This window comes from Canis aureus, chromosome 16, assembly GCF_053574225.1.
Source record: "Canis aureus isolate CA01 chromosome 16, VMU_Caureus_v.1.0, whole genome shotgun sequence".
In the NCBI taxonomy this organism is placed as follows: Eukaryota; Metazoa; Chordata; class Mammalia; order Carnivora; family Canidae; genus Canis; species Canis aureus.
This window is the reverse complement of record NC_135626.1, coordinates 57,775,339-57,803,255: the sequence shown is the minus strand read 5'-3', so window position 1 is coordinate 57,803,255 and position 27,917 is coordinate 57,775,339. Positions and strand designations below refer to the sequence as shown.

At 56.1% G+C, this 27,917-nt stretch overlaps 2 protein-coding genes across 3 annotated transcripts; both read left to right on the top strand.

Moving 5' to 3' along the window:
* Positions 1–924: 924 nt before the first annotated feature.
* Positions 925–15,070, top strand: FADS6 (fatty acid desaturase 6). Its single transcript, XM_077854163.1, has 6 exons — positions 925–1,151; positions 1,632–1,798; positions 10,812–10,992; positions 11,568–11,755; positions 12,719–12,898; positions 13,489–15,070. The coding sequence occupies exons 1-6, from the start codon at positions 989–991 to the stop codon at positions 13,636–13,638; spliced, it is 1,029 nt and encodes a 342-aa protein (XP_077710289.1). The 5' UTR covers positions 925–988; the 3' UTR covers positions 13,639–15,070.
* Positions 15,071–17,793: 2,723 nt separating this feature from the next.
* On the top strand, positions 17,794–27,798 carry FDXR (ferredoxin reductase). 2 transcript variants are annotated; one of them, XM_077854161.1, is made up of 12 exons: positions 17,798–17,966; positions 18,712–18,809; positions 23,392–23,487; positions 23,700–23,822; positions 24,026–24,139; positions 24,506–24,607; positions 25,373–25,480; positions 25,725–25,809; positions 25,925–26,124; positions 26,207–26,378; positions 27,055–27,225; positions 27,367–27,798. In XM_077854161.1, exons 1-12 carry the CDS (start codon positions 17,888–17,890, stop codon positions 27,495–27,497), a joined length of 1,479 nt encoding a protein of 492 aa, XP_077710287.1. In that variant the 5' UTR covers positions 17,798–17,887; the 3' UTR covers positions 27,498–27,798. The 2 variants fall into 2 exon arrangements, with proteins under 2 accessions (XP_077710288.1, XP_077710287.1); XM_077854162.1 differs by lacking the exon at positions 27,055–27,225 and having other exon boundaries at positions 17,794–17,966.
* The last annotated feature ends 119 nt before the right edge of the window (positions 27,799–27,917 follow it).

The following is a 27,917-nucleotide window of genomic DNA, read 5'->3' as shown; positions in this document are numbered from 1 at the left end:
GAGAATGTAAAACAAAAAAAAAAAAAAAAGAAAGAAAAGAAAAAGGAGAACAGATCCCCAGATGCTGAGAAGGGAGTCAGCAGAGCCCAGGGGTTTGTGTGGGGAGGACCTCCAGCAGCTCCGGGTGGGGCTGCCCTGGTGGGAAGGGACTGGGGCAGGCGCTGCTCCCAAGGCAGGGGGGTGGCTGCTGTTTGCCATGCCCCTGGGTGCCCCTGAGCAAGTGGAACTACAGAGGGATCCACCCGGAATGATGACCCCTGGGTGTGTTTTCTCTATAGTTATGCCTTTCTCTATGGTGATTCCTTTTAGAGTTTCTCACTCCAAAAATCACTGGGCTGGAGGGCCAATTCTCCATGGGTCACTACTGTTAAAGTCGAGGACCAGAGGGACCCCCGCGCCCCCGTCTGTCTGGATGGAGTGAGTCCTTGAACCTTTGGTCCTAAGAATTCAGAAACGGTTTTGTGCCAGGAACTGTTCTGGCTGCGGAGGAAGCGGCCTAAACAAGGGTGACGAGGTAAGGAAGGCCCCGCGGGCGGGCGGACGGACGGACGGCAGTCTTGGAGGCGCGCCGGGTCGCGGGGAGCATCTGCCAAGTGCTACCAAGACACAGGCACAGGCTGGAGGATTAAGATGCTACGGCCGACGCCAGGCGCTGCGGGGATCCGGAGACCGCGGGGAAGGTGTCTGAGGTCAGGCGGTCAGGTGGCCCTGGGGTGGCTCTCCACGGGGTCTCGCCCCGGGGTCCTCCCCGCCCCGCGCATCCGCCCGGCTCCTCCTCCTCGGGACGTGCCCGGTGCCCCGGGGGGCCAGGCCGGGTCGCAGAGGCGCGCAGCAGGAGGCGCTCGGGTGCCCGGCGCGCACCGTGACACCGAGGGCGGGTGTCCCCAGCCGGCGCGTGACTCCGCCCCCGCCCGCCCCTGCTCGCGCCGTGCGCCTCGGGGCGCCGCACGCCGTCCCCGACTCCTCCTGGGTCGCCGCGGCGGAGCCCATGGAGCCGGCTCGGGGCGCCCCCCGGGGGGACGGCGGGGGCGAGGCGCTGCTGGCCGAGCTGGAGGCGCTGGTCCGCGACGTGGAGAGGGCGAGCTCGTGGTGGGAGCGCCACGGCGTGGACTGCGCCATCCTCGCGCTCAGCCTCCTCTCCCTGCCGGCCGGTGAGGGGCACGGGACGGGGCGACAGGGGGCCGGGCTGCGGCTGCGGAGGGGGCCGCGGGCTAGGACGGTGGCGAGGGAGATGGGGACCCCTGGGGACCGCGGCCTGGGGGAGATGTGCGTACTGCGGGGACCCTAGGAAGGACGGTTCGCCCCAAGTCCGAAAGTCTAGTTGCAGTGTCCTGCCATACGTCCCCAGAATGGGCGCTGGAGGGGGAAGGCCTGATGGCTTGAGGGGGAGGGAGGATTTTGAGAGGGATGAGAGGGACTGGAGGAGGGGAGGATGTTCCACGGGGGCACACCAGGGATGGAGCTTCCCCGGGACCTCCCCTGATGGGCACCTGCCTCGCTGCTGCCTCTGGCAGCCCCCAGGGCTTCAGCCCGCTTTGGGGCCAGGGTGTTTGGGCCCAAATCTCCAAGAGCTGGAGGAAAAGCCTGCCCCCCCCCCCGCCCCCCATCCCCATTCTCCTTCCTCCATACAGGGTTCTTATGCCTGCGCTCCGAGAATGTCGTGGTCCTTGGGCTGGGCATCACCATCCTGGGTGTGTGCCACTACACACTCACTGTCAAGGGCAGCCACCTGGCCACTCACGGGGCGCTCACAGAATCTAAACGCTGGAACAAGATTTGGGAGCTTTTCTTCGTGGAGGTGAGCCTGGCTGGGGTGAGGGTGACTACGGGTACTGTGTTGGCATTGCTCTTTCTTTTCTCTTTCTTTTCTTTCTTTCTTTCTTTCTTTCTTTCTTTCTTTCTTTCTTTCTTTCTTTCTTTCTTTCTTTCTTTCTTTCTTCTTTCTCTTTTGCAATCTCATTGTTCCATGGAAACATGCAGGTGTGCACAGCTGTGTGTGCCTATGTGGACAGGCCACTGCAGCTGTTCGTATGTGTATCTAAGTGTGTAGCACGCTCTAGTCATGTGTGTGTGCATGTGTGCATAGCCCTAAGCCCTTGAGAGGGGGCTTCACTGGTGGGTAGAGAGCTGCGTGAGGAATGTATTCAAGTCCACTTATGGCAGTGCACCTGGCCTGGGCACCCCTGTTTCTCCTGGGGGCACCTACTTGCCTCTCTGTAGCACTGGACCAAGTGGTGATAGAACTTCCTCCTCTTAGCAGGACACCTGCCCTGGCTACCACCTTTGGGGCCTCCTGGTTTCATAGGAAAATGTGAACCCCGGCCAGGAAAGAGAGAGGGGACAGGGGCCTAGAGTGTCCCAACTCCAGAACATGCCCCTCTGATGCTTGACGATGGCCAAGCCATCCTGAGGACGCCCTCCTCTCCTGACCTAAGCCTTCCCTGACTTCCTTCGACTCCCTCCCGATTCTGCCTCACTCTTCTCACCTGTGGGCAAAGCCAGAGGTTTCTGGCCAGATCGTCCCTCTCTCTGGGTTGGTGTCAGGCCTTTCCAGTTCCTCTGTGGAACCTACCCCCTTCCGCTCCCCCCTTCCAGGTAGACCTTTGCCAGGCCGCCCAGATCCCTTAGGAACAAATATGAAAGCTGGCCCCAAGCAGTGCTTTTCTGCCACTAGTTACCATGACCAATTAACTCAGTTATTAACTTGATGTAGCTTTATGAAGGTTTCTATACTTAAACACGCATGCACAGACACATAGATGACATTTTATAGTTATACATCTCTTACCTAGTGCTCTCCATCTTCCCTCTCTACCCTTCCCCTCCTCTCCCACCTGTGCACATTTCTTTTTTAAGATTGTATTTATTCATGAGAGACCCACAGAGAGAGACAGACACAGGCAGAGGGAGAAGCAGACTCCCCGTGGGGACCCCAATTAGGAACTCGATCCCAGGACCCCGGGATAATGAGCTGAGCCAAAGGCAGGTGCTGAATCACTGAGCCACCCAGGTGTCCCCCTCCTCACGTTTCTAAAGTGCTAAGAACAAGAGGAACCTACAGGTTCCTGATCCTCAGGGTCCATTTCAAGCTATTTCCCTTCCCAGGGATCCCTGGGCATTGGTGCTAGCCAGACTCTGAGGCCTGGAGCTGGGGTCAGATGCCCCCTTGTTTGTAATCATGGGCAGGGGAGAAGCAGGGAACACAGCAGTTAGGATTAGCTCTGTGTGAACTTTTCAAAGCTGTCCTGAGTGCCAGGTGCCCTGGGGGCACCTAAGGATGAGTGAGTGCTGTGGATTTTGGACTCTTACAACAGGGAATTTGACTGTACAGAGGTCAAATTTCACTGTGCAGCTGAATGACCTGGAGGCCCAGGCTTGTTGGAAGAGAGCGCCCTGGCCACCCTATGTACCAGGTTCCCCAGGTGAATCTGATACCCACCAAAGTCTGAGAACGCCCTGGCTTCTGTTCTGGGGAACAAGGCAGCTATGGTGGATGCCGAGAGAAGGCAGGGAGCTGAGGACACCTCTACTGAGAAGCTTCGCCAGCTTCCCCAGGTTCCTCGCTGAAGAGCGGCAGGGAATCAGTGTCTAGTAGACAGGCCCCCAGGGCCTGGCCTCACCTTTGTTTTTTTGTATGTTCAGCTCGTAGCACCAGGTCAAACTCCTGGTAGGTGTTTTGTCAGTGGTTATTATGATGACTCTGCAGGTGATGTGGGGGAAAGGTCCAGGAAAAAGCCAGTGAGTGGAGGGTCCTGTCTAGAGGCCCGTGAGCCCCCTGTGGTGGAGGAGGCGTGGTTCTCCCCTCCGTGTCCTGACTGCTGGTGGACACGTCACAAGTGGTTTGGTTCTGGCTATGCCCCTGCCGGGGGTCTCCCCATACCCCTGGCCTTAGTGGGCCAAGTGGAATCCTCAGGCGGGATGCTGGTCTTGGCAGCCAGGCAGGGCCCAGCGTGGGGACACAACCTTTGAAGTCACATGCCCAGCCCCGCTGGTCGCCTGACCTTGGGCAAGTTACTTAATTCAGCGTTGGCTTCCTCATCTAATAGAAATAATAACATCACTGGCCTGATGGAGCCAGTGCGAGGATTAAATGCGACCTCAGAGATCTGGATTTAGGGTATACGCCTGACTCTTGGATGCTCCCCAAGTGTTGGCGCTGCTCCTTTTTTCTGGAGGGAGCATGCCGTCAGCTGCGAGGAGAGGGTTAGCAGTTTCGCTGTTCTTGTCTGTTAGTGTTGTTTGTGTTTTTTATTTTTTTTATTTTTGTGTGTGTATGTTTTAAAGATTATTTATTTATTTATTTATTTATTTATTTATTTATTTATTCATGAGAGACACACACACACACACACAGAGGCAGAGACACAGGCAGAGGGAGAAGCAGGCTCCATGCAGGGAGCCTGACATGGGACTCGATTCTGGGACTTCAGGATCATGCCTTGGGCTAAAGGCAGGCGCTAAACCGCTGAGCCACCCAGGGGTCCCCCTGTTGTTTGTGTTTGACAGAAAGGTTCATGCATTTTGCCGAGCTGGACAGATCTGAGTGTGAGTGTGTGAGTGTGTGTGTGCACATCTGCTGCCCACCACCTGTTCTCTGTGAGGATGTGTTCTCGCTGCCCGGGACACTCCTGGACCCCCGACTCCCCACTTCTGCTGTGTCCTGTAGTCTTCTCTCTTTGATCCTCCTCTCATTGGCCACCTGTGCTCCACCCCAGCCTTCACCCTCAAGAACTTTATTACAAGTTACATGTGTGTAAGTGTCCTTACTATAGAATGGTCTAGTTTTCTGGTCTGTAGCCCAGGGCGTCAGTGAGTGTCTTTGGTGTCCCCATGCACCCAGGTTTGGCCAAGTTTGTCTCTGGGTCCACTGGCTTGAGCTGCAGGGTGGGATAGGGGCCTGATCCTCTCTGACTGCTGGGATCTGGGGGGAGGGGCAGGCAGGAGGGACAGTGCAGTGACACTCCAGTTGTGGCTGTTTCTTTGAGGTATCCCCAGTCATACACCCAACCCGCACTAGAGTGAGCTTCCCATTTCTGGTCTACATGAGAACGTTCTGTTCCTCCTGCTGGTGAGCCTCTGAGCCTCTCCCCAGTCCAGTGATGGTCCTGGCTTTCCCTGCAAGAGCACCTGCCCCCTCTGTCCTAGGTTATGTGATGAGACCACAGGAGGGTGGGGGCAGGATGGGGTGGGCAGGGCAGTCCTTGGTTTTAATCCCACAGCTTGAGAAGGATCAACGCCCCCCCCCCCAACGAATCCGAGGGCTTTACGGACTTCTCTGTATTTCACTCACAGTCAAGTTGCTTCCTTAGTAGGGACACCTGGGTGGCTCGGTGGTTGAACATCTGCCTTCGGCTCAGGTCTTGATCCCGCGATCTTGGGATCCCGTGGTCCTGGGATTGAGTTCGGGGTCAGGCTTCCTGCAGGGAGCCTGCTTCTCCTTCTGCCTATGTCTCTGCCTGTGTCTTTCATGAATAAATAAATAAATCTTTTTTTTAAAGATTTTATTTATTTATTCATAGAGACAGAGAGAGAGGCAGAGACACAGGCAGAGGGAAAAGCAGGCATCATACAGAGAGCCTGATGTGGGACTCGATCCAGGGTCTCCAGGATCACACCTGGGCTGCAGGCGGCGCTAAACCGCTGCACCACCGGGGCTGCCCATAAATAAATCTTAAAGAAAAAAAAGTTGCTTTCTGAGTGGGAGAGAACAGGTCGATCCAGTACTAAGCTCTTTAGTGTGTCTCAACCTCAAACCTTCCTTCTAAAAGTTGGCTTTGTGCTGCAGGGGTGGGGTCACAGCTGATCCAAGGAAACTGGGGGGGCTGGCTCTGCCCTGAGGGAAGGGGTGTCACACAGGGGAATGTCATCACCTTTGCTGGAGTCCCATGTAGAGCTCAGAAGCCCCAGCCTGGGCCCGATTCTCAAGTTCAGTGTGGCCATTACCTTCTGGGCTGTCTCTAACAGCCACCCGACTGTGGATCTCTGTCCCCTCCCGAATCTTGTGGGGGCATTGGTCTGAGTATGCCCGACTGTGATTTTTAATTTTTTTAATTTTAAAAATTTATTCAGAGGGCAAGACTAGATCTGTAGTACAAAATATACTTTTGTGAACAAACAGACTTTAGTTTTGAAATAATTATAGATTCACAGGACTTGGCAAAAATATGGCAGAGAGGTCCAGGGTACCCTTCACCCAGCTTTCCCCATTAGTTACATTTATATCCTTTTTTAAAAAATATGTTACTTGGGGGATCCCTGGGTGGCTCAGCGGTTTGGTGCCTGCCTTCGGCCCAGGGCATGATTCTGGGGTCCCGGGATCAGCTCCTGCTTTGGGCTCCCTGCATGGAGCCTGCTTCTCCCTCTGCCTGTGTCTCTACCTCTCTCTCTCTCTCTCTCTCTGTGTCTCTCATGAATAAATACATAAAATCTTTTTTAAAAAAGGATGTTATTTATTTATTTTAGAGGGAGAGAGAGAGTGTGTGTGTGAGTAGGGGGAAGAGCAGAGGGAGAGAGATGAGCAGACTGCACTGAGCATGGGGCCCGATGTGGGGCTTGATTCCAACCACCCAGGTGCCCCTTTTTATATAACATTTATATTTATTACAAGTTACATGTATATGAGTCTCCTTCAGTAGCCAGACCAGAAAATTGACATTGGACTGTGTGTGTGTGTGTGTGTGTGTGTGTGTGTGTATCTCTGCCATTTTACCATGTTCAGATTTGGAAAATGGACTTTCAAGTAGCCCCCACCCCACTGTCCTCAGCTTTGGTGTAGCTTCCTCAAAGATAAGCCCAAGGACTCTGGGAAGAGGGTCTCGTGGCAATCCCTACTCCCGTGGGTCTATAAGGCCCGGCTCCTGGTGGCAGGGACCGTGGTGGCCTTGCATATGGCCCTCGGAGGCAGAGGACCCTGGAGCAGGGCCAGGGAGTCATGTGTGGATGGCAGCCCAAGTGTGAGGACTGCAGCCTTGAGGGAGGAGCTTGGGGAGGAGAGGGCAAACTCCCCATTAGCACGATAGTGGCTCCCCAGCAGGGCGAGGACACCCTGCTTGAGGGGGGGCTCCGGGGCTGGGACAGCGTCGGTCCAGGCTGAGTGGCAATGGGCCAGCAATGTTGTCCACATCACTGAGCTGCTCCTCCCTGACAAGTCCTCCACTGGGTGCTGGGGTCACAACAATGACCCAGACCCACTTCTAGTTCCCCAAGGGCTCATAGTCAGGTGGGGAAACAGATACACATGAATGACATGGAAATAATAAAATTCCCGATTATATCATCGGACACTTACTGGGTGCTTACTGTGTACTTTATGCGAATTGTTGCATTTAGTAGTGATGCCTCCCTGTGAGTGGAAGCTGTGATTACCCTCACTTCATAGATAAGGAAACACTGGTCTGAGAGGTTAAGTCACTTGGCCAAGGCTGCTCACCCTTAAAATGTGCAGCCAGGGATCAGGGCAGGTGGAATGTGACAGGGGCATCAACCAGGTGTGTAGGGTATGAACACAGAGAGAGCACAGAAAGCACAGGGAGCACATGGCAGGGATAGGACCAATATCTCCAGATATCTTTGGCTGTTGTGACTGGTGTGTGTGTATGTGTGTGTGTGTGCGTGTGTGCATGTTACTGGCACCTAGTGGGTAGAGCCCAGGTGTGCATCTGGGATATACTCTACAAGAAAAGAATTGGTTGCTTATCTGAAATTTGAATTTACCTGCGGATCCTATACTTTATCTGACAAACCTATTGCTGAGGCCCGGGGAGCCCCAGAGGCCCCCACCACCCTGAAGCCAACATGAAGGGGCTGCTCAGCTCCTCGGAATCAGTGAGAGAGGGCCTGGAGGGAGCCCGGGGCCTGTCCTGCCTCAGGGCAGCTGGCCCGGGACAGCAAGGCACCTTTCCGTCCCATCTGGTCCATGCTTGTTTGGCCCCTGCCCCTGTGCCCACTTTGGCAGTGATCCCACCATGCCCTAAACCCTAAGCTGGAAACCTGGTCATAGCCCTTAATCCCTCTTGCTCCTCCCAGATCTGTCCCTCTTGCCTGTCCCAATCCCATTCCTTTTCCAACAGCCTGCAGCCATCACCTGTCTTGTCCTGCCCCTCCCCTCCCAATCCAGTAGAATGACCTGTTTACATCCCAACTTTGCATCATAATTTTATTATCATGGGTTTTAATACTGCCAGGTCATTGTTCGTTTAAAAAAATAAAAGGGCAGCCCGGGTGGCTCAGCGGTTTAGAGCCACCGCCTTCAGCCCAGGGCATGATCCTGGAGACCCGGGATCAAGTCCCACTTTGGGCTCCTTGCATGGAGCCTGCTTCTCTCTCTCTCACTCACTTTTTCTCTCTCTGTGTGTTTCTCATGAATAAATAAAAAATAAAAAAAATCTTTAAAAAAATTAAAAAATAATATTCAAGGGCATGGGAATCCCTGGGTGGCTCAGCGGTTTGGCGCCTGCCTTTGGCCCAGGGCGTGATCCTGGAGTCCTGGGATTGAGTCCCACATCGGGCTGCTTGCATGGAGCCTGCTCCTCCCTCTGCCTGTGTCTCTGCCTTTCTCTCTGTGTGTCTCTCATGAATAAATGAATAAAATCTTTAAAAAAATATTCGAGGACATGTAAGAGATCAAGGACCTCCCAGGAGGAAAGTGGGGACCTGGGGCTTCACTGAGGTAGGAAGAGCTGTAACTGCATAGTTTTTGAATTCTGAATTATATAAATATATTACCTATTTGAAGGGTCAGTTTTTTCAAACCACCGCCTTAGCTGTTAACTATCTTTGGCCCTCGGCAGAGGTCTGAGGGTGCTTCCGAGTGCAGACAGCCAAGTGAAGGAATAGGTGAACGAGGAGATACTTGGGGTCCCTGACGCTGAGTGGAGGGAAGTGTCAAGAGGATGTGCCCTGGTGCCTGCCCCGTGCATACTCTGGCCACTTGCAGTGCCTGAGTGCTGCTAAGAGACCGGGGCCCTTAATTAATTCTTCCTGAGGGGCACAGAGCATAGCCACAGGAAGAAGCAACACCTAACTTAGGGCGCCTGGCTGGCTCTGTTGATGGAGCGGCTGCCTTCGGCTCAGGTCATGATCTCAGGGTCCTGGGATCGAGCGCTGCATCTGCAATGGGCTCCCTGCTCAGTGGGGAGTCTGCTTCTCCCTCTCCTCTTCCTCCCTGCTCGTGCTTTCTCTCTCTCAAATAAGTAAATAAAATCTAAAAATATATATGGTTTCTTAAAAAAAAGAAAAAAAAGCTGCTTCTTCCAAGTTCCATGGGGTAGAACTTGAGATTCCAAACACACGCTCGCAGGCCTTGGCCAGAGGCAGGCTGGCCTCTGAGGGGGCCCAGCGGCCCCCAGCTGCAGCCCCTCGCGCCAGGGGCTGGAAGCCTCTGCCTGGAACTGGAACCAACCACACGGCCCCAGTGGGCACGTGCTCTGGAGACCCGAAGGCCTGGAAGAGATGTCAAAACAGGTGACAAAAGCAGCAAGCACAACCCACCCCTGGGAGAGTTACCTCCCTGAAGAGCAGAGCCCTCGTCCTGCCTCCAGGGCCGGGCTGTGCCCGTTGGGCAGGTCTGTCTGCGGTACAGCTTCCGCGGAGCGTCCTTGCTGTGCCCCTCGGTGTCCTTGGCTGGAGCTTCCGGTTACATTTTCGTGCCGTTTTAGTCCAAGTTTCTGCAGATGGAGCGTGAAGACAATGTCTTTCCTGATTTGTCTTCTCCTGGCTTTGCCTCTGCTGCCTGGATCCAGAGCCTGGGGACCCGCTGCCTTGTAGTTGGTGGCTCGTCTCAGGGGTCTGTCTGATGGCTTATCTTGGGTGGATTCTGGGTTCAAATCCTACCTCTGCCGCCTTCCTCCCTGGGTGACCTGGGGTGGTCACGTGGCCTCTCTCTGTCTTGGTTTCTGCTTCTATCAAGGGTGGATCATAAGGCCGCTGACCCGCTGGGCTTGGAAGATGAACAGATGACACGTGTGAGGTGCAGGGCACGGAGCACTCGGTGAAGGCTGTTCGGCTGTCTTCACGAGGCTCACAGTGATCCCAACTGGGAAACTCTTGGTGTTCTTCTGGAAACAGGCAGGCGGCCTCTTTGACAAAATTAGCAAAATCTTCTGGCCTGATTAAAATATTGGAGGAGGCTGACATCTGCATTTTCATTTGCATGTATCTGCATAAGAAACACCTTAGTGCTGCTTTTGCATTTGGAACCACTGCCCTCCTCCGAGTCCAGAACTGCTGTCCCGCTGTGGCTCCTGGGCAGTTTGGAAGAATCCCATGAGGATGAGGACAAGGGCGCAGACCAGAGGAGTCGGCCCTGGGGAGCAATTCACACTCAGCCCCCACCGGGGCACCTGGTCCTGGTCGCCACCCTCAGGGACATATCACTCCTGCACCCCTCCCCACACTGCCAGGGGCTCAGAATGCAAAGCAGTGCTCTGAAGATACAGAGGTTTCCAAGAGAAACAGGCACAAAATAATTGCAATAGGGTGCCAAGAGCTTTACCCCCCTGACAGCCCCCTCAGGCCTGCAGGCTTGCCCGGGTGGTCAGTGGCAGAGTGGCAGCTGGGGCTTCCCAGTTGCTTCCCACCTCCAAACACTTAGCATCGCCACACTGAGTGGGTGCAACTCTTTTGACTGGCTGCCACCCTGTGGTCATGGATACCTGCGAGCTGATGGTGTGGGTAGCTGGGGGGTGTGAGGCAGGGAGGCCCTGGAAATGCAGCTTCGGGGGATGGTGGGTGTTCTCAGGGCTTGCAAAGGTCCTGCTTTGCTTGACTGTGCCCGACATGGACTCCGGTGCCCTCTCTGGCCCCTCCTCCAGGTATGCTCTGCCTTCAGCGCAGAGTACGCCAAGTATGGACACGTCAAGATGCACCACGGTTACACCAACGTTTTGGGCCTGGGGGACTCAAGCACGTGGAGGTTGCCTTGCCTCAACCGCTATGTGTACATGTTCCTGGCTCCTCTCTTGATCCCCATCATAACCCCACTGGTGGCTGTGGGTGAGTATGCCAGGGCTGTGCCCTGGCACGACCTGCTTCCCCGCTTTCCTTACTTCCCCTCCTGGCTTCCCGGAGGCCTGAGACAGCCATGCAGGGTGGAAGGGCCCTGGACCCAGGGCCAAGTCTGGCTCTGCCACTTACTTACTGGCTGATGACCATCAGCAGGTAATTTAACCACTCTGACTCAGGTTCTCACCTGGTCCTCAAGGGTGGTGTGAAAGCACTGTGAGGTCATGCATATAAAAATACTTCGCACATGCCTCAGGTTACACTGCATGTTAATATCATGGGAGCAATATCATACGGCGGAAGGAGGGGCGGGAGGGCAGCACACCTGGGTCCCAGCCCTGGGTCCCTGCGACTTACTAGCAGAGTGGCCTCGGTCAAGTTGCTTAATACTCTGCTTCCATATCCAGAAAATGGGTGGACGTACTTTTCGGGACTGTGTGGATGCACTCTTGGCCCTAGTTAGCTCACTAGTTAGCAGCACTGGGGCCGCAGGGAGCCGGCTTGTGTCCGAGCAGCACCTTGCCCTCCCCTGACCCCGGCACTCTACGTCTTGCTCCCTCTGGCAGAGCGGCTGAGGAAGGTGGAGCTCAGGTTGGCTGCACGGTCGCTGGGCCTGATTTTCCTGGGCCTCTATGCTCACTACTGGGTGCTCCTGAACGTGTCTGGCTTCAGGAGCCCTGGCTCGGCCCTGCTCTGCATGCTCACCACCAGATCCCTGCTGGCCCACCCTTACCTCCACGTGAACATCTTCCAGGTGAGCCCCCCCCCCCCCCCCCCGCTAGACTCAGTGTTCTAGGGAGACAGAGGGGCATTCATTCCTCCACTTTCCACCCCAAACTCTCTGTGGGTTATCAGGTAAAGAATTTGCTTCTCTTCAACACTGGCTACCATTCACATGTGGATGGTGGATGGAAGATTTAAGAAACTTCTACGCCTTTGGCACTTGATTAGGTGCTGTGGAGGGATAAGTGATTAAGAAGGACCCCATTTCCTGCCCTCGGGGCACTTACTGTGATAAGCCCAAGTGACATGAGCTGTGGGCCATTACAGAGGCCCCAGTGCAGGCCACGAGGCTGGAGAAGCCAGAGACAGGAGGTCTCCATGGGGGGCCAGGGGCTCAGTACTCAGATCCAGGGTCATTTCCATATGGATGTGACCCTGCTCCCTGGACATGAAGCCAATGATGACTTCATCTCAAAGTGCACCGCTCCTGGAGTCATCCTGCCACCTGCCTGTCCTGCTAGTGCAGATGCTTCCATTCACTTCCAAACCCCTTAGGGGAGGCATTTATCCATACTTGTTGAGTGAAAAACTGCACGAGGGTACACAAACTTGATCTTGAACCCTGAGCAGGATTGTGACTGGTGCAAAGAAACCAGGGAAGGGTCTCTCCAGGACGAGACAAAGGCATAGTGGCATGAGAGCAAGCAGTGGGCAGTAGTGGGCATGTCAGTACCATGAAGTCCAAGGGGCATCCAGGCCAAGCCCCTCATTTGTACGGATGGAGACAGAGGCCCAGAGATGGGTGAGACTGAGTTCAGAGCACAGGCGGAAGAGTCCCAGCCTCTCGCCTCTCTGGGTCCTGCCAGAGTGGGAGTGAGGGAGGCAGAAGGACCCACTGGGTCCCCAAGTGGTAGGTGGGGATGTCCAGGGCAGGGTGGGGAGGTACAGGGCTGCCCGGCCCAGCCCTAGGGTGTGACCCCCGTGTCTGTCACAGCACATTGGGCTGCCCATGTTCTCCCGGGACAAGAAACCCCCCCGGATTCACATGATGAGCCTGGGCGTGCTGAACTTGCCGCGGCTGCCTGTGCTGGACTGGGCCTTTGGCCACTCCATCATCAGCTGCCACGTGGAGCATCACTTCTTCCCCCGGCTCTCTGACAATATGTGCCTGAAGGTAGGTGGGGATTGGGCTGGATGAACCGACTATCCGAGGGCAGAGGGGGGTGACCCTCAGGGTCCACCTGAACCCTGGGCCCCCTGGCTGGCCTGGCCTGAAGTACCCTGGAAGTCAGCCCTGTGCACAAGCAGCAGTGTGCGTTTCTGATCAGAGACGTGTGGGTTTCTTACTCCCACGGTGACTCTGGACAAGTTAACTGAATGTCGAGGGGCTGCAGCTTCCTCATCTGGAAGATGAGAGTAAGCAGTGCTTGCTGGCAGGCTTTAAGGATGAAAGGAGATGGACCTGAAATGCTGGGTACACAGTATGTGCTTGGTCAAAGGGAGCCCCAGTTTTTATTCCCTATGCCAAGGAGGACTGTCATGGAGTTGGGCACCCTGGGTGAGGGGATGTGGATGAGAAGCCCCCGACCCCTTTTCCTTGCCTGCTGGGAGGGGAGAGGTAGGAATCCCACCTACCCCTGCTGCCCCTCAGCTCCTCCAGAGCATCATGGAACCAGGAGACAGGGGCTGGGGCCGAGAGGAGGAAGGGCTCCCCATGGGGAGGGGGTCTTGGCTCAGTGGCCTCTCTTGCCCATCTCCTGGCAGGTGAAGCCCGTGGTGTCCCAGTACCTCCATGAGAAGCAGCTGCCGTACAACGAGGACTCTTACCTGGCTCGCTTCAGGCTGTTTCTCAGTCGTTATGAGGAGTTCATGGTACAGACCCCTCCCATCACCGAGCTGGTGGGACTGCAGTGAGGGGTGGGCAGCACAGTCACCCTGCACCCCCTCCCTGGCCCAACCTTAGCCCTCTTGCTTCTGCTGGCCTTCCCTCCGCCCAGGAGGGCTTGGGCCCTTCCCCACTGCAGTGGCTGCTAAGGAGCCCTCTCCCTGGGGAGCATAGGGAGAGGCTACTTTTGGCAGACTTTCCTGGTTTCTCAGCCAGAGAAGCCTCTGCAAGGCAGAGGCTCAGCAACTCCTGAGACCTGCACCATCAGTGAAATCCAAGTGTATGTGTTTTGTGGGGAGAGCATTCCAGGGGAACTAAGGGCATAAATAAGAGTGTAAATAGTTTTGAGCTTGACCTTGGCTAGCTTGAGAAAAAATCTGCTTTGTTCCATGATGTTTAGAAGGGGTGGACCCAAAAGAACTATCAATTGCAAAGAGAAAAATTACTGAGAAGGTAGTCAAGGCTGGAGGGGGGTGATGGGCATAGGGTCTAGAGGACAGGCGGCCTTTGAGGGGAGATGGCGGAAGACAGGGTGCAGATACAAGGATTTGGAATCAGGAGCAGGGCTTGCCTGTGAACAGGCGCCTGCAGCCTGAGAGGGAGGCAGGGATACAGAGAATCACCGATGCCAGCCAGAGGAAGAAGGCAGCGTGCTAAGACACCACTGAGAGTCAGCCCAAAGTGGGCAGCCTGGAGAGAGGGCTGGGGGCCACCCTAACCTGTGGCTGGATGAGAGGGCGCAAGGAAGGGCCCCCAGCTGGAGGCAGAGGGAGGGACAGAAGAGGCCAGGCCTATGACAGGAGCCAGAGCAGTTAGTCCAAAGCACAGTTTCTTATGTTGGCAGTATTGACATTATGGCCAGATGGTTCCTTGTCACTGGGCCCTATCCTGGGCATCCTAGGATGTTTAGCAGCATCCCTGGCTTTTACCCACAGGGATGCCAGGAACCCAAGTTGTGACAATCAAAAATGTCTCCAGACATTGCCAACTAACTGTCCCCTAGGGGGCAAAATCATCTCTGGTTGCAAACGTGCAAGTCGTGTTTTAGCACACAACTGCCTTGTTTTTCAGTGAAGCCTTGGACAGGGTGGAGGGCTCTCATGCTGGCTCTGATGCTGGGAAGGCTAAATGCAACCATTGGGATGGGCAGAGGGGTTAGATAGCAGGCCACGCCGTCCTGTCAGCCTGGTCCTGGTGAAGAACCCATCTCTGGCCCCCTAGATCCATTCCCTACCCTACTCTTTCTCCACACTGCCTTCCTCTACCAAAGACCACAGCTGCTTCTGTGCGGTGCCCTTTCCCACAGCTCTCACTACTTTTGAAACTGCTTCCTCCTTTTGTTCCTTCGGGCCCTGGGTGGAAATGGCTTCCAGCCGTTGCTAGCCAGGGGGGCTTCACCATCCACTGGATCCTGCCCACACCTCTGTAAGAAGTTCCTTCATTAAACTCTTTTCAATCAGCCCTTTTGAGTGTGCCATCTGTTTCTTGCTGGGAGGCTGATAGAGCAGAGTTCTGGATCCAAGCAGCCCTCTTGGAACAGGAAAGGGTTGGCAGCCTCCCCAGCTGGCTGCTTTGCTATACGTTACTGCTGCTCTTTTGAAATGCATTAACAGCTCAGAAGTGGCCCTCGGGTCTGGGAATGTGATTAATCAAACTGCTAATTCTCCAAATGACAAAATGCAATGTCAGAAAAGGTCCCATTGCATAGTCCTGGCTAATGACCCAAACCATCCTAATCCATACCAATGACTCATTATTATTGATCTGGGCCTGAGTGGGGAATGGGCAGCCCTCGTACCAGACCTGGCTGTACCACAGGAGCCTGGGAACAAGACACTTGATTTCTTTGCGGCTCGATTTTCTGTCACTCTAAGGATGTGGGCTGGGAATGCAATGGGGGTTGAGAGGGAAGGAGGGGGTGATAGGAGAGACTCTACAGAGACCTAAGATCTAATTTACAGAGGTATATGGGAGGTAATATTGATGATGGTGATGACGATAGCTAACATTTTCAGAACTTATGGCAAACATTTTTTTGAGAGGGAAGGGGAAGGGAGGGGCAGAAGGAAAGGGAGAGAATCTCAAGCAGGCTCCACACCCAGCACAGAGCCCTACACGGGGCCCAATCCCCCCGACCCTGAGATCATGACTTGAGCTGAAATCAAGAGTCAGGCACTTAACCTATGGAGTCACCCAGGTGTCCCGAGATAATATGTATTTTGGGCTTGGTGGACCATATGGTGTCAGTCACCACTACTCAAGGCAAGTGTGAAAACAGCCTCCGAAAATATGTAAAGAAATGAGCATCGCTGTGTTCTAATAAAACTTACTTCTTTTAACTTTATGTCATTTTCATAGGCCACAAAATATTATTCTTCTCAATTGTTTAACCATTTAAGGATGGAAAAACCATTAGCTTGCACTAGCACGAAAACGGGTGCTGGGTTAGGATTTGGCGTTCAAGCCCCTCCCTGGTCTAGAGGGACAGGCACAAAACACAAGGACTTGGTAAAAACCAGGAACAGTGTTTACTTCTCAGCCGGGTGTGTGTGTGTGTGTGTGTGTGTGTGTGTGAGAGACAAAGAGAGGCACGTGTCCGACATCTTGTGGTAATTCATCAAACAGTATATGTATGATTTGTGCACTTTTCTGTTAGGGTTCAATAAAAAGGCAATTAAAAAATGGTAAGGCAGGGGCAGCCCGGGTGGCTCAGCGGTTTAGCGCCACCTTGGGTTCAGGGCCTGATCCTAGAGACCCCGGATGAGTCCCATGTCCAGCTCCCTGGGTGGAGCCTGCTTCTCCCTCTGCCTGTGTCTCTGCCTCTCTCTCTGTGTCTCTCATAAATAAATAAATAAAATCTTAAAAAAAAAAAAAAAAGGTAAGGCAGTGTAATAACCGATGATGCGATAAAGTAGAGCGTCCAAGGGACAAGCAGGGGCCTTAACCCAGTGTGGGAGAGGACAGGTCAGGGAAAGCCTCCCCAAGGAAGTGCCTGGCGGGAGGGACCATGGGGGAAAAGGAAGCTGAAGCTGGCCTTAGGTTATTGGAGTCAGAGTTGATCACGGATCCCGTCTCTTAAATATATAATTTTGGGGGCCCCTGGGTGGCTCAAGTGGATCTGCTTTTGGCTCAGGTGGTGATCCCGGGGTCCTGGGATCGAGCCCCGTATAGGGCTCCCCATAGGGAACCTGCTTCTCCCTCTGCCTATGTCTCTGCCTCTCTTTCTGGGTTTCTCACGAATAAGTAAATAGATAAAATCTTTAAAATATATATATTTGGGCAGCCCCAGTGGCTCAGCGGTTTAGCCCCGCCTTCAGCCCAGGGCGTGACCCTGGAGACCCGGGAGTCCCACGTCGGGCTCCCTGCATGGAGCCTGCTTCTCCCTCTGCCTGGGTCTCTGCCTCTCTCTCTCTCTCTCTCTCTCTCTCTCTCTGTGTCTGTCGTGAATAAATAAATAAAATCTTTAAAAAAAATTTTTTTAAATAAAAAAATATATTTATATATATTTGGTCACCGTGGATTTTTTTTGCATCAGTTTCGACCTCTTAAAATGTATTAACATATTATTTACCTTAATACTGAGGTTTAGTTGCGCCCCCTGAACTCCTGCACCGAGGCCAGGGCTTCAGCAGCCACCCCTACCTGAACCGGACAGCATCCGGCCGGGGTCACACCTGCAGACGACGCAGGTGCGACCAAAGTCCCCGCAGGAGCCCTTTCTTCCCGGACTTCCGGACTCCGTGGTCGTCACGCTAGGGGCAGGGAACCTGACTCGTGATTGGCTGGAAGAAACCGGTCCCGGGCGCGGCGGGTACGCCTTCAAAGGGGGCCGGCTCTGCGTCATCAGAGAGCGACTGGAGTCTCCGAGGGGGAGGGGCTAAGAAATGTAAGCTCCTTCTTAATTGGCTCGCTCCTTCAGGCGGGATTGCAACAGCGATGGAGATTCGTTCTCCTTCAACTCCGGCCTCCCGATGATTGGGTTGGGGAGACATTTATTAAGTCTTGACGGCTCCGAAGTCCTGGGGGCGGGCCGTCAGCGATAAGGGGGTGGATCCGCGGGCGGGTTTCTCTGGGGGGGCGGGATTCTCTCGGGGATGGGGGCGTGGCCTCCACGCGGCGCGTCCCCGGAGCGCGGAAGGCGGGAGCTGGGGGCGTGGCCGCGTAGGGGCGGGGCCGGGTAGGGGGCGGGGCCGGAGCCCGCGCGGAGCTGGGCTGTCCCCGCGCTCAGCGCGGGGCGTCTCCGGGATCCTGTCCTCCGGCTGGTCGCTCTTCCCAGCCATGGCTCCGCGTTGCTGGCGCTGGTGGCCCTGGTCGGCGTGGCGTCGGGCCCGGCCGCCTCCCGCCGGGAGCACCCCGAGTAGGAGCAAGGAGGGCACTTACCTACCTGTAGGGCGCGGGAGGCCTGCGAGCGCCAAGTGCGGGGATCCGAGCGGAGCTGGGGCAGGGCTGGAGAGGGGCGAGAGGGGACCAGGGCGAGACCCGAGCGGTGCACTCACGCCGACGAGATTGGCGTGGGCCCGGGGGCACGTGGGGGCCTGTGCGGTCAAATGTGAGTCAACAGAGGTGAGAAGGGGAGACCGTGAGGTGCACAGGTGTGAGGCGGGGTGCATGGGGCTTATTGAAGGTCCGAGGTGAAACAGGGGTCTGTAGGAAGCACCGGGCTCCATAGGGACAATACGGTGTTCCGCGGAGGGAGAGTGAGTCGAAGAGGTGCAGCCGGCGCTGTGGGTGATCAGAGGACACCCACAGCGCCGGGTGGGGATGATTTGGAGTCGCTGGAAGGATGTGGTATTCTAACTGGGTGGGTAAGGACCCCTGTAAAGCAAGATGTTGTACTGTGCAGGGCAGCTTCAGGGATGATGGAGGTTATTGAGTGGGCATAGTAAATTCGTGGTGAGATGCGGGGCTCTGGACTGAGACACAGCCTTTGGGGTTCAGACGAAGTAAGGGACCCTGCAAACGCCAAAGCCTTGAAGAAGAAGAAGAGGAGGAGGGTGCAAATGGAGGTGAAGCTTGGGAAGTTCTAGCTTCTGTCTGGTGCTGATATTGGCTTGGGAAGTGCTGATCTGACCTTCCATCCCTTCCCCCCTGCCCCCCATCAGGCTTCCGGCAGCAGTTCTCCACGCAGGAGCAGCCCCCCCAGATCTGTGTGGTGGGCAGTGGACCCGCTGGCTTCTATACCGCCCAACACTTGCTAAAGGTAAGCCACATTTTTCTGGTTCTCTCTCCCATGATTCACCTGCTCCAATCCCGAGGGCAAGCCCGACCCTCTCTGGGTTTTAAAAGCACCCCTGGATCCCTGATGGGGACAGGGCTCCCAGTACATGTAGATCGGACACTCCCTGTATACTTTGTCATCTACATCCGGGGCTCCCCACTCTAGGGCCTTAGGTATGGGAGAAGTGGTCAATGGCAGATGGTCTGCTCTGCCACCTTGGCCAGGGCCTTCAGGGAGTTTATGCAAACGTGCAGGGTGACTTTATCCTGCCTCTCATCTTCCCTTTTTCTCTCTCTTTGTGCTTAATGTCCTATGTCTGAAGGCTACTCCCTCTTCTCAGGGTTTTCTGTCCCTGAAGCCAGCCCTCCCCATGCTATGTTGTTCTTTCAGCCTGCCCTCCACCCCCCTTCCCTCCCACCCCAAGGCCAGAGCCTCAAGGCTTACAGTGTTGGCCTTTGGTGGGCAGGGCCCCAAGGCTGCTGGTTATCCTTGAGACTTGGGCAGATCTGGGTGGGAGGGAGGAGTGAAGAGGGAGGGAGAACCTCGGGTGGTGGGGGAGGAGGAGAGGAAGACTTATGCTGACTGTCTTCTGTCTGTGCAGAGATAGGAGAAAGGGTGAATATGTTAATTATATACACATATATGCAGAAACTGAAAAGGTAGGGTGATCCATCGCCCTAGTTTGCCTAGGGCATGGTGCTATGTTAAGACCAGGAGGTCTCGTGGAGACTAGCATGGGTTGGACACCCTGCTGAAAAGTGACCTATAACTTGCCTTCCAAGCAACACAGGTGAAAGAGCTAATTACTGAGATGTGACCAGCAGGAGCTGAGTTAGGTGCAGTCAGTCAAAAAGTCTTTCCTGGAGAAGGTGCATTTGAGCTTCACTGAAGGAGGTCATGGGCTCTGGAGAGGATCTGGCACGTGTGAGGATCATGCAGGGACCAACTGCCTTGTGGTAGAAGAGCCCTGGGCCCTGGGACAGAGACCAGGGCTCTCGTGGGGCCTGGGGGGGGGGGGGGGGGGGATCCTGGAGGGCTTTGTATAAGGTGCACTTGCTGGCTGAGCCTTAAATTTGGGGAGTGGGCCTTCCAGGCAGGCTTCTCAGTGCCCCCAGTGTGAGCAACGGCTCTGGCCTACACTCAGCCAGCACACGCTTTCCTAGTGAGAGGTGCTGGGGGATGGACACAGGAGCCAGTTTCAAGCCAGTCCTTGCCCACGGGGAGTTCCAAGCTACTGGCTGTGCTTCTGAGCCAGGAACATGTGCAGTACATGTGGGGCGGTGGCACTGAGCTGAGCCAGGTGCTGGACAGTGTGTCTTTTCCCCTCAACAACCTTTGAGGCAGGTGTATGACTCTTACTTCATAGGTAAGGACATTAAGGCTGAGCGACATTGCCCAGGGTCCCACCTGGACAGGGAAGATGCTAGGATCTGAGTGCAGGCAATCTGATGGCAGAGCTGCTCTTTTTTTTTTTTTTTTTTTTTTAAATTAAAAAAATTTATTTTGGGGTGCCTGGCTGGCTCAGTCAGAAGACTGTATGACTCTTGTTCTTAGGGTCTTGAGTTCCAGCCCCACCTTGGATGTAGAGATTACTTAAATAAAATTTAAGATTTTTTATTTTAATTGAAGTATAGTTGATACACAATGTTACATTAGTTTCAAGTATTCAGCAGTGATTCTCCACAGGCCTGTATCTTGTGGGGATACACTCATCACAGGTGTAGCTACCCTCTGTCACCATATACTGCTTTTGCAGTGCCATCGACTGTATTCCATATGCTGTACTGTTCATCCCTGTGACTTATTCATTCTGTAACTGGAACCTGTGCCTCCCACTCCCCTTCACCCATTTTGCACAACCTCCCACCCTCTCCTCTCTGGCACCCACCAGTCCGTTCTCTGTATTTATGGGTCAGAGCTGCTCTTGAGTTCCATGGTGGGCCATCCATTCAGCAGTGATTTATTGGACCCTGATATGTTCTAGGCATAGGCTCGACACTAGGAACGTGGGTGTGAGGAGGACAGACATGGCCCCTATGCTCAAGACATGACAGCCTAATGTGGAGGGCGTGGTTTATGGAGTGGAGGGGAAGAGGGTTTTACAATTCCTGAGGCTCTAATAGTGTAAGCGCAGAAACTGGGGGTGGAGGGTGTGGAGGGCCTAGTGCACAGAGAGCTGTGCCCAACCCAGCCTGGAGGAAGAGGTGTCCATGTGGAGGAGCTGCCAGCTGGACAAGGGGTGGGTGGCAGGCCAGAGAGTCCCCAGCACAGACAGTTGCATGGATGCAGGTCCGCAGGGGAGAAAATGCCCCTTCGGGGACAAGTGAGTTGGGGAAGAAAGGCTTGTGGGTAAGGGTGGAGAGCTAGGGAGAAGGCAGGTGAGCCCAGATCCAGGGAGCCTCCGAAGCCAGCCTTGGAGGCAGGCAGTTTCTCATGGTTCTTTCTACTCCCCTCCCTTCCTTCCATCACAGTCCTTGGGGGTACCTATCAACATGCACATTTCCGTGCCTAGTTCAGACATAATCAAACTGCTGGTTCCATGGCTGGATCCTAGGAATCAACCATTTTAAACAAACACCCCAGGGGATTCTGAAGCCCACTGCTCTGGGTAGTTGGCTTCACTGAAACGTTCTAGGCAAGCACCCCCATTTTGACCTGTAGAGCAGACAGTGGAGCGGGGAGGCAGGGCTGCAGGCCAGGAGAGCAGTGGGGAGTGGGGAGGAGGAGGGGAGGGTGGGTGACTGGGCAGCATTGAGCGGAGTTGGGGATGGGCCCCGGTGAATGGGTTAGGAGGGAACACAGGAGCAGGAGGAAATAGTTTAGGGGGAAGGAGGAGTTGACTTCCATCTAGATGGGTTTGAGGGTCTGCAGTGTCGTCCAGGGCTGTCAGGTTTGGAGGGGGCAGTCCTGGCAAGGGAGAGAGTAGCTCTGCAGGAACCTGAGGCCGTAGGAGGGAGTGGATACGACTTCCCCAGGGAATGTGTGTCAGGGGTATGGGAGGGGTCCCACATTGGAAGCACCACAGAGAATGTTTAGAGGGGAGCAGAACCCTGAGAAAGAACTGCCAGAGGGAGAGGGGAGCTGAATTAGGGAAGGGAAGGTTGCTTGAAGACAAGGTTGGCCATGAGAGATATCCAGTAAACACGCCCACAGGCCTAGGATCCCAGTGGTGGCCTTGGATGGGACAGTGTGACCAGGAGGGGAAGGATCCATGGCAGGAAAGGACAATAAAGGTGAAAAGCCAGGCTGTGTATGGCATAGACCACTAGGCTAAGCAGTTTGAACTCTGTGCCTGGGTGGTGAGCAGCCAGGGAAGTTTTACAGGCAAGGCCGGTGACCTGCAACAGTAATAGGAAAGGGCAGCTTTTTGACTGAGCACTCAGTGGTAGGTCAGGTGCTGGGCTCAGTGCTCCAGGCCTCGCTCTTTAAGGAGAAGTTCAGAAACATTCCCTGTGGCACAGAGCCTGGCAGCGGAGGGGCTGGGCTTGGTCCCTGCAGCGTGCATGCAGCATCAGTGGGGCGTGAGGGAGTTGATTTGGGTGCTACCTATGGGTGGCACGGATGGGCAGATGGAGAGGGGCTAGACCTGGGTGCAGGCAGTGGAGTGGAGAGCAAGAAGGGATTTGGACAAAGGTAAGGAGGTGAGCATGAGCCTTTGTAAGGGTGAGGGCAGCTGGAGGGCAGGAGCTCATTTGGCCTGAGTCCCACTGGGCCTGAGTCCCACTGGGCCTGAGTCCCACTGGGTCACAGCAAGAGCCTAGGATGGGGTGCAGGCAGGGCAGTGTCATCCATATGAGCCCCAGCTGCTGGACCAGTGGCCCCACATCTCTCACTGCCATGACCTTCTGGATGCTTCCCAACAACACGAGAGGGGCCTGTTTTCCGTCCCAGTTTACAGAGGAAGAGTCTGAGGCCCAGGCCAGGCTGATTGGTGGCAGAGCCAGACCAGACTTGTCTGCCCCACCGCCACCCTTTGCCTTCCCCATGGTCAGTGCTCCCGAGGGCAGGCAATATGGAACCACTGGATCAGTGAGCTTGTTTTTTCTAAGACTGAGAGTGAGCCACTTCCATCTCCCTCTGACCCCTGAAAGCCTCAGCTGTGCTCCCAGCCCCTGTTGGCCTTTTTCCAACAGGATGGTTTTGGAGACTGGAGCTAAGGCGGGTGTGAATTTCAAAGGGAAGTTCCCAGCTCATCAGACTGGCGGAGCGTTTCTAGAAATATTGAAGGGTTCGAGGGCAGAGCTGTGTGTTGTGCCTGGCCCAAGTAGATGAAGAAGCTCCCCTGGTACAGCTCCAGTGGCGGGAGAGCTACCTCTCCCTTGGTTGGCCAGAGTCCTGGCCGTCTCGATGGGCCGGCAGTCCTGAGGTCTGGCCTCATCGGCCTGGGCTACTGTGCTGCCCCGCTCCTCCTGTCCGGCTCTCCTGGCAGATGGGGAGTCGGGATCCTCTCTTTCTCCCTGTGTTCTCAGCGCACTGAGCTGGGCTCTGCTGCCCCATCGGGGAGGGGAGGACCCATAGGGCTCCGCCTCTCCCTTGGCCCCACCAGCTTCCACCCTCTCCCCAGCACCACCCCCGGGCCCATGTGGACATCTACGAGAAGCAGCTTGTGCCTTTCGGCCTGGTGCGCTTTGGCGTGGCGCCTGACCACCCCGAGGTGAAGGTGGGTCTCTCTGGGCCAGAGGAGGAGGGGTTTGGAGACTTGGGTCAAGGTAAGGAGGGGAGGGAGGCTCCCCGGCTGCATGGAGTGATCCCAGGCCCTCTGTGTGGATGCCACGCGGGTTCCCTTCCAGGGGACATTGTGAGGCAGGGGTGACACAGGCAGGATCCCTGGAGTGCCTGGGCCCTAACCCCTTCCCCTCTGGGGCCTTGCAGAATGTCATCAACACCTTCACCCAGACGGCTCGCTCGGGCCGATGTGCCTTCCATGGCAATGTGGTGGTAGGCAGGGACGTGGCCGTGCCGGAGCTGCAAGCAGCCTACCATGCTGTGGTGCTGGTGAGTGTCTGTGGGGGAGAAGGGGCTTGGGGCAGGGCAGCAGCCTGCTGAGGGATGGAAGGCAGTAGGGGAGAGGCCCAAACTGCTGGGCAGGGCCCTGGGCAGGGCTGGGGGTGGCAGCTGGGGAGGAGGAACCAGGAGGAGGCCTGCCAGGGTGGGCCTGGCCCCTTAACTGCTGCCAGACACTCTGGGTCTTTCCTCAGAGCTATGGGGCAGAGGACCATCAGGCCCTGGAAATTCCCGGTGAGGAACTGCCTGGCGTGTTTTCGGCCCGGGCCTTTGTGGGCTGGTACAACGGGCTTCCTGAGAACCGTGAGGTGAGTTTGAGGAGCACTCCTGCTACTTCTTCCTCCCCACCCCTCTGCCAGGGCCAGGGGCAGCTCTTGGATGCCACAGCCGGGCAATGAGGGAGCCACTGTCCCAAACTGCAAGGCTCCCAGTGAGATGAGATGTGAGCTCTCTGGCTGCCTGAGAGGGGAGGTCAGCCAGGGAAGGCCTCTGGGAGAAGGTAGGGCTGGGTAGGAGAGAAGGGGCATCAGCTGAGGCTCAGGTGGGGAGGGCTTTCTGAGCTGAGACTCAGGTGTGGGGAAGCCTGGGGGCTCGGCTGGTGTCTGGGGCTGAGCTGAGATTAGCCTGACTGGGGCCAAGACTAGAGGAGCCCTACCCAGACCTCTCCCTGCCAGCTGGCACCAGACCTGAGCTGCGACACTGCCGTGATCCTGGGGCAAGGGAATGTGGCTCTGGATGTGGCCCGGATCCTGCTGACCCCACCTGAGTATCTGGAGGTGAGTGGGCAGGTCAGGGGCTGGGGGAGTGGAGGAGAGGGGGTCATACGGAGGATAGGGTGCTGCTGCCTACAAGATTCAGGCCTCCCCTCCATGCTGAGCTCAGTGCCTCTGTTTCCCTAAGACTCCAGACAGTGGCCTTCTGAAAGGCAGCCGGTGAGCTTTGCTTCTACACTCCAGCTACATGGGCCTTTATTTTAAACAAAACAAAACAAAACTCTTCAGTGTGTACACATCATTCCACCCTGCTAGTTGACCTGTGTTCATCTTCTAATTCTTGGCTCAGATGTCCCTTCCTCCAGGAAGCCCTCCAATATCACCTTAATGGGTCCATTTCCCTGTAATACCTTCTCAGTTGGCTACTTCTTTCAAAGCTTGTCACCACCACAATTTTGTACTTATTCGTGAATATTTGACCAGTTATCACTCTTTCCACCAGATCAGAAGCTCTATGAGGGCCGGTACCATGTCTCTTTTGCTTACCTTTGACACCCCACCCCCGGGGCCCCTTGCCTAGTGCCGGGCGCTTGCTAAACACAGAGGAAACACTTGTTGAATGAAAGACCAGGAGCCTGGTTTGCTGCTAGTAGTTGGAGCCCTTTGCGGAGCTGGAGGCAGTGCTCCATCCGGCCACCAGGAGGCGCGGCGGCGCAATTCCGGCTGCAGACCTCCCCCCTCCCCCACGGAGGATAGGAAAACCACCGAATGGAAAGTCCCCTTGCGCGGTCACTGTCCAGGTGACAGCAAGCCCTCCTTTTGTGCCAGAAAACAGACATCACAGAGGCTGCCCTGGGGGTACTGAGGCAGAGTCGCGTGAAGACGGTGTGGATAGTGGGCCGACGTGGACCCCTGCAAGTGGCCTTCACCATTAAGGTGCTGGGGCCAGAGGGGGATCAGGGTCCCAAAGAGATGGCCTGCCCTTGGGGGGTGTGGCAGGACTGAGCCCCCCAGAGTGGCTGCCGCCTGAGGTGGGAGAAGGGGAGCCAGGCAGGGCCCTGGGGCCTCATGCTCCCTGTGGTAGGTGGTGGGGGGCTCCCCTCTGGGCTGGGCTCTGGGGTGGGCTCAGGAGTGGACAGTGCTCTGGGCCTGAACTCCTCCCCTCCCTCCCACCCCCAAGGAGCTCCGGGAGATGATTCAGTTACCAGGAACCCGGCCCATTTTGGATCCGACGGATTTCTTGGGCCTTCAGGACAGAATCAAGGGTGAGGGGCCCTGACCTGACCCCTGGCTCCCTAGGGAGGGGATGGTCTAGGCCAGAGAGGGCTGGGGGGAGGGCGGTGACACAGGACAGACCTGAGATGTTCTCATTGCTGACAGAGGTCCCCCGGCCGAGGAAGCGGCTAACAGAGCTGCTGCTTCGAACGGCCACAGAGAGGCCAGGGGCCGAGGAGGCTGCCCGCCAGGCGTCGGCCTCCCGCACCTGGGGCCTCCGCTTTTTCCGAAGCCCCCAGCAGGTGCTGCCCTCACCAGATGGGCGACGGGCAGCTGGCATTCGCCTGGCAGTCACCAGACTGGAGGTGAGTCTCGTGCTACCCAGAGACACCCCTCTTCTCAAGTCTCCCCACTGCAGCCTCGTGCTGCCCACACTCTCCTCCACAGGGTGTTGGTGAGGCTGCCCGCGCAGTACCCACTGGAGACTCGGAAGACCTCCCTTGTGGGCTGGTGTTGAGCAGCGTTGGGTATAAGAGCCGTCCCATCGACCCCAGCGTGCCCTTTGACTCCAAACGTGGGGTCATCCCCAATATGGAAGGCCGGGTTATAGATGTGCCAGGTGAGAGGATGCAAGAAGGCAAAACACCAAACTGGTGGGGGATGGAGAAGCTGGTGTCTCCTGGGGCCGTTCATTCATTCATTCGGCCAATGACATGCACAAAGAAACTGCTCAGAGCAGGCCCTGTCCCTGGACAGCGTCCTGGGGCCCAGCCACCCTCCTCCTGGCTCCAGCTGGGAGGGAAGGCCCCGTCTAGCCCACGTGCCCTCATATGCCTGCTTACTTAGTCGTGCAGTTGACCAAGGCCTGCCCTGGGCTAAGCCCCCGTGTTGGGGCTGGGCTTAGAGATACACCACAGCGCCTGTCCTCAGGGACCCTCCAGTCTGATTAGACACCCACATGCCTGTCTACTCGTTCATTCATCCAGTTCATGTTTCAAAGGTCCTGCTGAGAATGGTGGCAGGGCAAGACCCATCCATCTGCTGTCCTCAGGGAGCTCCTGGACGACAGGGAGACTGAGGTGGGAGGGGTGGTGTGGTAAAAATAGGTGGAGAAGAATCCAAGGTGGTGGGCCAGCGGCCACAGTGGGCCCAGGCGACAGGGCTGCCGGGAGGACTTGGGGTGTGCAGATGGGTGTGCACATGTATGTCTGCACATATGTGTGTGTGCTGGGGGCCCAGGCTTGCCAGAAGCATCCAGCCACTTCCCCTTCGCTGAGCCTGTTGTCCCCTGCCAGGCCTCTACTGTAGCGGCTGGGTGAAGCGGGGACCCACAGGGGTCATTGCCACTACCATGACCGACAGCTTCCTCACCGGCCAGATGCTACTGCAGGACCTGAAGGCTGGGCTGCTGCCACTGGGTCCCAGGCCTGGCTATGCGGCCATCGAGGCCCTGCTCAGCAGCCGAGGTCTGGGCCCCACATGAGCTCTTGGGAGGCATGGTGGGCAGCCCTGGGCCTTTCCACTGTTGGGGAGGAGGTGTATTGGGCTGGGGGTGGAGGAAGAGGAGGAGGAAGTGAAGGCGGTGACTTATCTTCCCTGTGCTTCAGGGGTCCAGCCTGTGTCTTTCTCGGACTGGGAGAAGCTGGATGCCGAGGAGGTGTCCCGGGGCAAGGGTGCTGGGAAGCCCAGAGAGAAGCTGCTGGATCCCCAGGAGATGCTGCGGCTGCTGGGGCGCTGAGCCTAGATCCTGGCCCGGCTGGCATGGAGAGAAGGTCTGCTGGGCCCGGGAGAGGGCCTGGGGCCAGTCAGCGGGACTCTGCACCACAGCTGTGTCACCTGTCCACCCTGCACCAGGTCCCGACTGCCTGTTTTCCAGGGACCTCTGAGCACTTCCTCGAGGCAGAAGGTTGCCTTGCCAGAGATAACCTTAGGGATGGGTGGAGGCGCTGGCTGACTTTCCTCCCTCCCGCCTCTTTCTTGTCAGACTGTGGAGGGTCACCAGGTCGGGAATACACTGGAAATAAAACAGCTGTAATGGAGGGCCAGTGGTTGATGTGCGACTTCTTTTGGGGCCCGGGGTCACCTTCCAGCCACGGCACCCCTCCTGTCACCAGGTGGCGCTGCTGAGCCAGCTCCCGGCTCAGGGGCCTCTAGGGGG

Coding starts and splice junctions, on each gene's coding strand:
- FDXR (XM_077854161.1), top strand. CDS start 17,888: ATGGCTCCGCGTTGCTGGCGCTGGTGGCCCTGGTCGGCGTGGCGTCGG. Junction 23,488..23,699: donor CTGACCACCCCGAGGTGAAG/GTGGGTCTCTCT, acceptor GGGGCCTTGCAG/AATGTCATCAACACCTTCAC. Junction 25,810..25,924: donor CCTTCAGGACAGAATCAAGG/GTGAGGGGCCCT, acceptor CATTGCTGACAG/AGGTCCCCCGGCCGAGGAAG.
- FADS6 (XM_077854163.1), top strand. CDS start 989: ATGGAGCCGGCTCGGGGCGCCCCCCGGGGGGACGGCGGGGGCGAGGCG. Junction 1,152..1,631: donor CCTCCTCTCCCTGCCGGCCG/GTGAGGGGCACG, acceptor TCCTCCATACAG/GGTTCTTATGCCTGCGCTCC. Junction 12,899..13,488: donor CTGACAATATGTGCCTGAAG/GTAGGTGGGGAT, acceptor ATCTCCTGGCAG/GTGAAGCCCGTGGTGTCCCA.